The sequence below is a fragment of the Tigriopus californicus genome, chromosome 7 (assembly GCF_007210705.1).
Source record: "Tigriopus californicus strain San Diego chromosome 7, Tcal_SD_v2.1, whole genome shotgun sequence".
Classification (NCBI taxonomy): Eukaryota; Metazoa; Arthropoda; class Copepoda; order Harpacticoida; family Harpacticidae; genus Tigriopus; species Tigriopus californicus.
This window is the reverse complement of record NC_081446.1, coordinates 11,938,457-11,948,905: the sequence shown is the minus strand read 5'-3', so window position 1 is coordinate 11,948,905 and position 10,449 is coordinate 11,938,457. Positions and strand designations below refer to the sequence as shown.

Genomic DNA, 10,449 nt, shown 5'->3' with positions numbered 1-10,449 from the left:
AGCACACACCACAAGGAGGAGTATCGATGAGTGATAGCTTCACACAAACGTACAAGCTGGCTGATGATATGCAAAAATTAAAAAAAAAATACAAAAATGCATGCTCTCTTCATTGATTTCCTCATAAAGCAATGAGCCATTAAGACACTTGCCTTATTTTCTCTTACCCCTTGATGTCAAAGGACTCACGTGTGAGAAAACCTGCTGTCAATCAGGTCGTGCCTGATATTACGTCTAATTTCTGTAGCACCAACAATGCTGAAACATTGCTGAACACAGTTGTAATTGTAAAATGAATTTGGAAAAGTGTTAACTCCTTACGTGATTAGACAGAGATGTGGTTGACTTTCATGATTTCCTTTGAAATGAACGGTAAGGTCACATACATATTTCAGGTACAGTTTCGTTTCAACTTATACAACTCCACGACTAGTGCTTGCAGACCGAGATTTCCCGTTCCCGGGTCTGAATCCTGTTCCTTTGTTTTCAAACCGGGATTTCTGGTTTCAGTCATGGTCCAAAACTTTGCGACTAATTAACATGTGCGGCGTTCCAGTGACTTCAGAAGCAATAAAAATGGGGTTGCATGTAAAATGGGCTTCTCCAATTTACCCTTTTTGCTCAAAACTCTTTTAATGGTATAATATTGATCTATTGAGAATTTGAGAAGTCTCTTAAGAATTGAATTAAGAACGTTCTTGTGACTGAACTGTATCCAAGACTTTTTTGCATTTGCAATTACAATTTCAAGAAGTTCTGACTAACAACATTTGAAATCAAGGTATTTGTAATTGAAATTTTATTACATTTTGGCTGATGCAATTAGAAAATGTCAAATAACTTTAGGTTCATTATGATCTTTCATTTATGGCAATTTTTAGTACATATACCACATTGATCTAAATGTATCTGAACCAACAGCTCTTGTTAACTTTGATCATTTTCTATTTCTGTCAATGTTGTTCTTAAACTTGGCGTATGAAGAAAATCTTTCCAAATTGACTAAACCTAAAGCAGAAATGTACTCGAATGTAATTGAACTACAATTGGAACGTAATTGTAAAATGAAGCATTTGCATTTGAACACCAAGTATTTGCAATAATATGAATTACATTTGAAGCCCATGCAGTGGTAAGTAATTACATTTTAAAAAGATAATCACAACTCTGCCAGCATTTGCTTAACATTTATACTTGAGGAACATGCCCACCATATATTATGGTTAACACATTTATGGTTCAAATTTAAAGTGAATTGTCCACAAATACACTCTAATCAGATTGAAGCAATTAACCGCTCTTGAATATAACCATCCAATCAATTGGAATGAATATTCTTGCCCTTCAGATAAAAACCTCCCTTCTAGTCCAGTTTCCCGGTTTTCCCAATCCCGTGATCCGGTTTCTCTAAAATCAAGAATATTGCAAACACTATCCATGACAGAGGTGAGAAATGGTATGAGATAGAGCACAACCAAAATTTCTAATAGACCATGACCATTCTCATTGGTCTCAGTTGGATGAGCTCGTAACGAATCGACCAACGGGAAAGGGCAGAATTCTTCATTGAATCAACGTGTTGTGAATACTTTTTTGACACACATCCTAAATTGGCAAATGAAACATCATGCAGCAAATCAAAGAAAAAAACCGAAATGGTCCGATTCACATCCAGAACGTGGATCCCCGGCACCTTAACACTTTTTCCGTGTGGTTTTCCTTTGAAACGCATTAAACAATAATATCTACACCGGTAGGCAAAGGGTGAATTTGCGAAATGGACATTATGCAATTAGAGTAGGCACAAAAACCGGAGAAGAAAACGACTCTGGTCAAGCTGAAAATACGTATAAACTTGGCTGAAGTCTAAGGGAAAGTTTTTATTTGTAATTGATGGGAAACGAAGTCGCGGCGATAGTATGTAAAACTCAGTTACCATGAACTGCTCACAAACAAACCACGGGAGGGCAGGCAGGTTTGGTATCTTTTCACACGAATAAATGCATCCAGATGATGTCCGGATTCTTCCACTTCAGATGTGAGAACATCAAGATGAAAACGTACACTCCAACTAACATCAATACCAAAAGTATGAGACGGGCAGGCATCTGTGTATCACTTGTAAAGCTTATTAACTGTGGTCGCATACTTTTCCGAAATCACGTGGCGCTTCAGCTTGAGAGTGGGACCCAATTCACCGCCAGGGACGCTGAAGTCTTCGGATAGAATGATCCATTTTTTGATTTGTTGTGCTCTAGACGGGGCCACATCATTGGCACGGTCTATTCCGGCTTGGATTTTCTCTTGAATTAGCGCATGACTGACGAATTGCTGGACTGTGGTCACTTCGTCGTCAATTCCTTGGTCATGAAGCCATATTAAGGCGTTGGGTGCCAGGTTTCCCAACGGCATCATGGTTTCCGCGTGAATCTCCGTTTTCAATGTGAGCAAACAAGACAAGAATTTCCGGTTGTCCCCGATCACTACGGCATTGCTTATGCAGCTCAACTGACTCTTGATATTCTCCTCCAAGACAACCGGAGCCACATTCTCCCCACCTGCCGTGATGATAATCTCTTTGATCCGGCCAGTAATGCTGACAAATCCATCTAAATCAACCGTGCCGATGTCTCCGGATTTGAGCCAACCGTCCTCGTCGAAGATCTCTTTGGTTTTGGCCTCATCTTTCAGATAGCCCATCATGCAATGCCGTCCTCGCATGCAGATCTCGCCACTTTCGGTTCCATCGATTTTGTTCCAAAAACCTGGGCATTCACGTCCAACAGTTCCAACTCTTTGGCTTTGGAGACTAGTGCATAAGTGAGGTCCACTGCACTCGGTCATCCCATAAATTTCCATGATCCTCACGTCCAAGCTCATGAAGTATTCGATCACATCCGTGGCAAGTGGGGCAGCCGCAGAGAAGAAATTGACGCATTTATGAAAGCCAAGTTGCTGTTTGACCTTGGAGAAGACCAATTTGTTGGCTATCTTATACTGAAGTGTTGAGGCAGCCCTCGGGTTGCCACTCAATAACTTCTTGTTCTTATCTAGGCCGGTCTTTTTAGCCCATTGGCCGACTTTTTGCTTCAGACCCTTATTCTCACGTCCTACTTCCAACATGCGCTCCTGGATCTTTTCCCAAACACGGGGAACGGCTAGAAAGAAAGTGGGCTGAGCTTCCTTGACATAATTGATCAATGTTCCTTTAAGTGCATCGCGATCCGTAAAGAAGACGGTCCCAACGATGGCCATGAGAAGGTAGATATCAGTGATATTGGCAGCCACATGACTTAACGGCAAATAGGATACAATCCGTTCCCCTTTTAAAACCAAGGAATAAATCTTCGTCAACTGTCCAGCAGTCCAGGTCAAGTTGTCGTGGTTGAGCATAGCAGCTTTGGGCATCCCTGTTGTTCCAGAGGTGTAGACCAAATGACAACACTCATTGATGGCAATGTTCTTCATTCGATCATCCAATACAGCATCGTCTATCTCCATCCCCATGGCGATAAAGTCCTTCCATTTTAAGGTCTTTGCATCCTTGGGCTGACCATCATACATAATGATTGCTTTTAATTCTGTCAGGTCATTCAAGAAGGGAGCGAATTTATCCAACTGAGATTGATTCTCTACCACCAAGATTTGAGATCGGCTATGTTCCATGATGTATTTGCAGGCTTCAGGCGAACTGGTTGGATAGATTCCCACAGAAATCCCATGGCCATGAATAGCCGCCAACTCGGCCATAAACCATTCCGGAGAGTTGAATCCCAAAATGGACACGCAATGTCTGGCTTGCAATCCCAATTTGATAAACCCTTTGGCAGCCGCATAGACTTCGCTTTGATACTCATGGTAAGTCCATTTTACCCATGAGCCTTCTCGTTTGACGGCCAAAGCGTCGAGGTTGCCACCGATGGATACGGCAACATTCAGCAATTGGGGAACAGAGACGGGTGGTAAATTATCCGGGGGATTGCTGTTTACCCGCAACTTCACCGGTTGGTTCAAGTTCCAAGTGGAGAACAATTCACTATGAAGTATCTGATCAGGTCCGTCCTGTGCCATCGCCTCAATTGGTCTGATGGTGAACAATGAATGGACCTTGTGAACACGCCACTATTATTTTCAGAACTGGAATGAGCGACCTTTATTTAGTACATACACGCACGCTCTGTGTTGTTTCCAAGTCTGAAAGAAAAAACTCCTTTGTCTTTAGCTTGTTCTGTTTGATAGTATGGACTATTTCACTGTTTCTCTTTCGGAAATGTCTCTCTTTTGCTCTCAGCTGACACATAGCTAGCAAAGAAGGCAGGATTTGCTCTTACTTGCCTTGCTTGATGGTGCCATGGAAAATCATACGAGACAAACACACTTTCATTCATACATTGTTTTACTCATATGTACATGCCGTGTTATTTGTACCATTGGTAAATAACGCAATATGGTTATAGTTCCCTCCCACAGAGTACATGTGCGTTTTTGGTGTAATAGTTGTTTTAAACAAATTAATATTCTTATGCTAGTAATTTTGTACAAACAATCTTGTTGATCTACAGCAGATTTTAATATTTTTCAACTGGTTATCTTTTCCGTTATGGCTGTACAGGGCAAAAAAATACATGAGATCATTTTGAGTGAAATGAAACAACTATACAATTATGATGAGTTATTTCGTACCCACTCCAACTGACTTTTTCTTGTTTATAATTGGAGATAGAAATTGGATATAAAAGTTTTAGGACACGGGTGTGCATCTTACGATTTTTTTTATTATTATTCTGATTTTCCTTTGAAAATCTAGTGACATTATCAATATTCATGAAAATGCGGCTTCTCCGTGTGTATTTGCCGTAAATTAAGTCAGGTATTGGAAACGAGGTAGGGAGTTGATTGCTCAGTGATTCGGTATATTGGTCATGTCAGTCGAAATTTATGATACACGTTATAATTCTGGCCAAAAAAGTACGGCTGAAACAAGTGGCGATTCATTCTGTAAAATGTTATCTTTTTTTTTTGCATGATAATATTAATACAGAATATGTGATAAATTTGCAAATGCAAGTTTATTGCGACGTATTCTACTATAGTTGATATGTATTCTACTTTATTATAGTATGTACAAAACATCACAATTTGACAGCACTCTCTCGCTTGTTGTACGATCCCAGCCAAGCTCCGGGCAAGGTCAGCAGAGTCGATATCTCTTCCACAGATCGACCTTTGGTTTCTGGTAAGTAAACGTAGAGGGTTACGTACAAGATTCCGGTGATAACAGCAAATGGTAAGAAGGAATAACTCGAGATCTCCTGTTCCATCAAAGGGAACAGCAACCCCACTCCAAGATTGGCCAACCAATTCACTAAGGTGGCAACGGCAAAAGCAGATGGTCTGGGAGCTTGAAGGAACATTTCACCGGTTATGAGCCACGGAATCGATCCAGGGCCAAAAGCAAAGAACACCACGAACAGAAGAGTGGAGAAGATAATAAAATATCCCACCCACTCTTGTTCTCGATCCAAATTCTGTCCGATTGTGATCAAGATGGCACAAATAAAGATACCGCCCAAACCAGTGAGATGCAAAAATCTCCGGCCCAATCGATCCATCAACGGAAGGGTTACCAATGTCATGATCATCATGATAGCACCAACTCCAAGAGTTGCATATTGAGCACGTTCTTTTTCAACTCCAGCTCCAATGAAGAAGGTGGTGGAATAGTAAAATATGGCCACCATCCCGGAAAGTTGTTGGGACAGGTGCATGAGAACGCATATCAGAAGAGGAAGGCGGCATTCCTTGGACTTGAGCAATTGGATCACACTCATTTTCTCTTGGTTCCCCACGTCCATGCTACTACGAATCTCTTCAAACTCAGCCTCTGGATTGGCCGACTTGCTGAATTTCGCCAAGGCTTTTCTCCCAGCTTCTTCCTGACCCTTGGTGATGATAAGATATCTGGGCGATTCAGGGTTCAATGGCAAAAGAATCACTTGCAGAATGGAAGGAACGGCTCCACCCAAGGCCAATAACAATGGCCAGAGAGTCCTTGATCCAAGCACCACTTCCAGTCCCAACACTTGACTGAAGAATATTCCTGTTGTAACTGCCAATTGATTGACCACACCCAGTCCACCCCGAATGTCAATAGGAGCCACCTCGCTGATGTACAAAGGTGCCAAACCAGTGAACAATCCACACGATATACCAATGGAAAATCGTCCAATGAAGAGCATGGCATAGCTGCCAGCCATTTCGCAGAAGCCCATCAAGATTGATCCCACTATGGTGAATACTTGAGTGTACCACAGTCCTTGTCGACGGCCAAATTTGTCCGCCAACCAGCCCCCGGACAAACCCCCGATCATCCCTCCCACCAAACATGCACTCACGGCCAAGCTGAACAAAGTCTCGACCTTAGCTTCCGAATATTCACCGTCTCCAGTCTCATTGATAAAGGCCTTGATATGAACTCCCGGGGAATTGATGACGCCAGTGTTGAAACCAAACTGAAACATGCCCAAAACGGCGGAAAATATGGCCAAGGCCAGAGGTCCGGATATTCCACTACACGCCATGGCGAATTTCTCGTCCAATCTACTATCTGAAAAGGATGTCACGTCATAATAATTTAGTACAAAGACATGAGACTCCTTGCTCGCTTATTACCTTTTTCGTCCGGTCCCGTCTACTTTCACCGTGACCGATCTGTACACAAACTTTGCTCCAACCAGATGATCTACTGGACAAAGTCACCTGTTGAGATGCAAGTCCTCACGGTCGATTGGGTTGGACTGGAAGGAATAAGATCTCTTTTAGGAGGTTCTTGGGGCTATTTCGGTCACAAGAAATAGTGTAGGGGAGTTTCTTCGAAATTTGTTGTTTTCTTAAGCAAACCCCCAACAAAGCTCAGAACGAACCAGAGAGGATTTGTCCGCTTACATAAGCCAAAATTGGAATGCCATGTTCATTTAGTAGATGGGTTTCATAAGTATTGATGGATATTACTCACCTGCAATTCAATTTTCCTTGTCTTTTTAGCCTTCAGATGGTACCCAATTGATTTGGAAATGGATCCAGGTGACGTGGAATGTAATTCAGTGTAGAAGAAGTTTGCCTTTAGCGAATCCAACGTGAAACATGTTTTTTCACTGTTTGGTGGCAATGTTGCTCTGAACGTTATACAACTTAGCCAGGTAAGTAAGTGGAAATTGTGGTGATGATGGATGCAGGACCACTTTAAGCTGTTGGGGTTGAGTGCCTTAGATCGTTCTACGTTGTGGTTGAGTGCCTTAGATCGTTCTACGTTGTGGTTGAATTTCAAAGGTTCTTCTGCATTGGCTTTTGAAGAGCGTACGTTCACGTTGCAAATATCGTAACTGACTTGCATTAAACACCTGATTGAATATATACCCCCCTGTGCAGCCTCATTCTCGTTCACTGCCCAAGTTTCTATCTTTCCAACTAATCGTGTACCTTGCTTCGTAACAAGCTATAATGAGTTGTCATGTCCTGCCATATATGAGAGTATTTGATTGCCAATCGTGCCTTCACTCAGATTTTCTTTCAAAAGAGGTGTTTTTTGAGGTCATTAAAAAAAACACATATTTGTCATTGGTTCTTTAATATAGAATGACGTTTTTTCTTCAAATCATGGCGGTTCAATCCGTCTTTTTCAGAACCAAAATTTGGAATTCACAAAATATATATCGCGTTATTGCAAACGTTATGAATGTTTACTCTTTGTTCTGTTGTCTTCGTCCCAAATTGAAGTAACCCATGAGGCTCGTATTCCTCTATGACAAATTATGCAATATCTCTATTCTCCCTTCTCAACACCTTCAGCTACAGTGTATGCATTTCTATCAGACTAAAGACAGTCTTATTAGCTTATTAGCTGTCTTAACACCAACTAGTAATGATTAAGAAAGGTTATACAACTTCATTCACACACCTACATGCGTGCAAGTACGTGTGAGAAACATTTGACTGACAAGGACATCCAAATGTATACTAAAATACGCATCAGTGCATAAGCATCCTAAGCGTTTATAAAATTCGCGAGTGATGCAATCACAATCTATAACACCTGCTTTTAAACAAATTGACACGAGTGTGCTACTAAATGTAGCCGCACGTACTCAATGTACTTCAAGTTCTATCTTCAAACTTCCCGCTTTTTTCATGTCACGTGACAAAATCTGCCAAATTGTAGAAAACCACTCCGTAAAGAAGGCCCATAATATGTCCTTTCCCTACAGATTATCAGCGTTTTGGAATGGAACATATCCATCCAATCACTTCAAGTTTACGGACGGAACAAATTTTGGGTCTTCGCTATTTAACTCTTAGTCATCCGAGCATCTTATGGCCCTATCAATAATCGTTCCTTTCGTCAGCAATGTTGTTTCTTTTGGAGCTCTACACAGAAAACAAGAGTCAGACGGAAAAGCTACTCTCGCCATCCTTAGCCACAAAGACACGACTTCTAGCAGCCTAGGATGATCTCCTAATAGCAGGGACAAGTGAACTGTATTCTGAAGAACACCGTCCTTGAACGAGCGTAGAGGTCTTCCAAGATTGATTTGACTGTTGGTGAACAGCAGAAGGGTCCTTGCTATCAACCCGAGAAGTAAGTCTTGGAATTACCATATCATGTCACGTTTTCTTGTAATAACACGCGAACTGTTTGATTCAGGACATGGCTTGTCAGCTCAACATTGCAGATTCTTAAAGCAATCTCACAGTATGCCTTCGATTTCAAGTGAAGATATACATATATTTGCATATATGTATATATATGTTAAACATCTATTGTTATGACGTAGATTTCAGCCCTTGAAAATCGAGGGCACATCCTTGAAAATCTATGTCGTCTATAAATCAGGGAAAACATGAGAAAGCGTGATCAGAATTGACACGGTGCCAAGCCACAAATTTCGTAGTACTTGCTGACTTTCCCGACCTCTAACACAGTTCCATTTCAGGGGGTGGTCAGCGTCAAACCTTTCTTGTGAGAGATTCAGTGTAAAACAATGCACCAATCTTTATCCAAAATACGGAGCCCTTTTGGGCGGGTGGAGAAGACATTTGCTCTCTTCAGTACGAGCTCCGTGGCCAATCAAAAACCCCTCAAAACCATAATTGGGTCCCATGATTTGGACGAAGAGTTCCAACAACGTCTTACTCACTATTCCGCTTTCCAACCCTCTCCATTGTCTATCAAAGAGTACCTTGAATTCGGGCAGAACTCTGGGTCCAAGCAATCATTTCGGTTTCTTCGCAGAGAAGTGCCCGTGAGACTGGCCAATATCATGAAAGAGTTGCAGTTCCTGCCGAAAGATCTTCAAGGAACCCAAGGCTGTCGCGAGATTACAGACCAATATGTGCAGAGCTTTCAAGACCTCCTGGCCTTTGAAGGCGCGTCAGATGAGGCCGATGATGTTTTAGAGAAGTTTACCAATGTGTTGGTCGATGTTCGAGAGCGGCACTCGGCCACAGTTACCACCATGGCCTCGGCAGTTCTCGAAGTCAAAGCCAAGTATTCTCAATCGGGTAAGAAGGAAGACAAAAAGGCCAAATTGCCCAAGTTTGAGCGCAACATCCAGTATTTTCTGGATCGTTTGTACACGTCGAGAATTTCCACTCGGATGCTCATTAATCAACACACTTTACTCTTTGGCGACAAGGTTGATCAGGGCCAACGAAGTGTTGGTGCCATTGACCCCAATTGCTCCGTCATTCCCATCGTGGAACGAGCTTATGAGAATGCTCGCTTCCTAGCAGAGCAATACTATATGGCATCCCCCGAGTTGAAAGTGAGAGCTTATGACAAATCTTGTGAAAACAGTAAAGCAATTCCCATCAATGATGAACTGAGCGAGGAGAAAGCAAATGTGGAATGCGTGTACGTTCCCTCTCATCTCTATCACATTCTCTTTGAACTATTCAAAAACGCCATGCGTGCCACTATTGAAACATATCCAGACTCGTATGATCTTCCGCCAATTCGGGCTTTGATAGTGAAAAGCAAAGAGGACGTGACCATCAAGATCAGTGACCGAGGTGGCGGCATTCCGCGACGTCTCAAGAAAAAAATCTTCCAGTATCTTTACACCACGGCCCCCAACCCTGTATTGTCTGTGTCTACGGACGATCCAATGGCCGCTCAGATGGGACAGCAATCAGTTCCTTTAGCCGGATATGGTTATGGTTTGCCATTATCCCGTTTATACGCTCAATATTTTGCGGGCAACCTCCAGATCTACTCATGCGATGGGTATGGCACCGATGCCGTTATTTATCTCCAAGCTCTAGCACGAGATGCCAAAGAGAGATTGCCCGTTTACCACGAAACCGGGTCCAAGAAGATCTACGAGGCCCAATTAGCGGCCAATGATTGGACTGAATACGATGGTAGTGTCATAAAAAAATAGGAATCCAGTT

General features: G+C 42.2%; 3 protein-coding genes across 3 annotated transcripts; 1 reads left to right on the top strand and 2 right to left on the bottom strand.

The window, feature by feature from the left end:
• Positions 1-1,860: 1,860 nt before the first annotated feature.
• On the bottom strand, positions 1,861-4,277 carry LOC131883052 (long-chain-fatty-acid--CoA ligase ACSBG2-like). Its single transcript, XM_059230382.1, has one exon. The coding sequence runs from the start codon at positions 4,069-4,071 to the stop codon at positions 2,116-2,118; it is 1,956 nt and encodes a 651-aa protein (XP_059086365.1). The 5' UTR covers positions 4,072-4,277; the 3' UTR covers positions 1,861-2,115.
• A 768-nt stretch (positions 4,278-5,045) lies between these two features.
• On the bottom strand, positions 5,046-7,158 carry LOC131883054 (glucose transporter type 1-like). Its single transcript, XM_059230383.1, has 3 exons — positions 7,016-7,158; positions 6,673-6,797; positions 5,046-6,607 (listed from the first exon to the last, which is right to left on the bottom strand). The coding sequence occupies exon 3, from the start codon at positions 6,579-6,581 to the stop codon at positions 5,133-5,135; it is 1,449 nt and encodes a 482-aa protein (XP_059086366.1). The 5' UTR covers positions 6,582-6,607; positions 6,673-6,797; positions 7,016-7,158; the 3' UTR covers positions 5,046-5,132.
• Positions 7,061-10,449, top strand: LOC131883055 (pyruvate dehydrogenase (acetyl-transferring) kinase isozyme 2, mitochondrial-like; the record flags this gene model as incomplete). The annotated part of the gene is given in 3 exon segments (XM_059230384.1): positions 7,061-7,199; positions 8,265-8,635; positions 8,991-10,449. A coding segment is annotated over 1 exon segment (1,401 nt). The 5' UTR covers positions 7,061-7,199; positions 8,265-8,635; positions 8,991-9,038.

Bases quoted from the DNA above. Each gene is read 5' to 3' on its own strand.
- LOC131883054 (XM_059230383.1), bottom strand. From the start codon at position 6,581: ATGGCGTGTAGTGGAATATCCGGACCTCTGGCCTTGGCCATATTTTCC.
- LOC131883052 (XM_059230382.1), bottom strand. From the start codon at position 4,071: ATGGCACAGGACGGACCTGATCAGATACTTCATAGTGAATTGTTCTCC.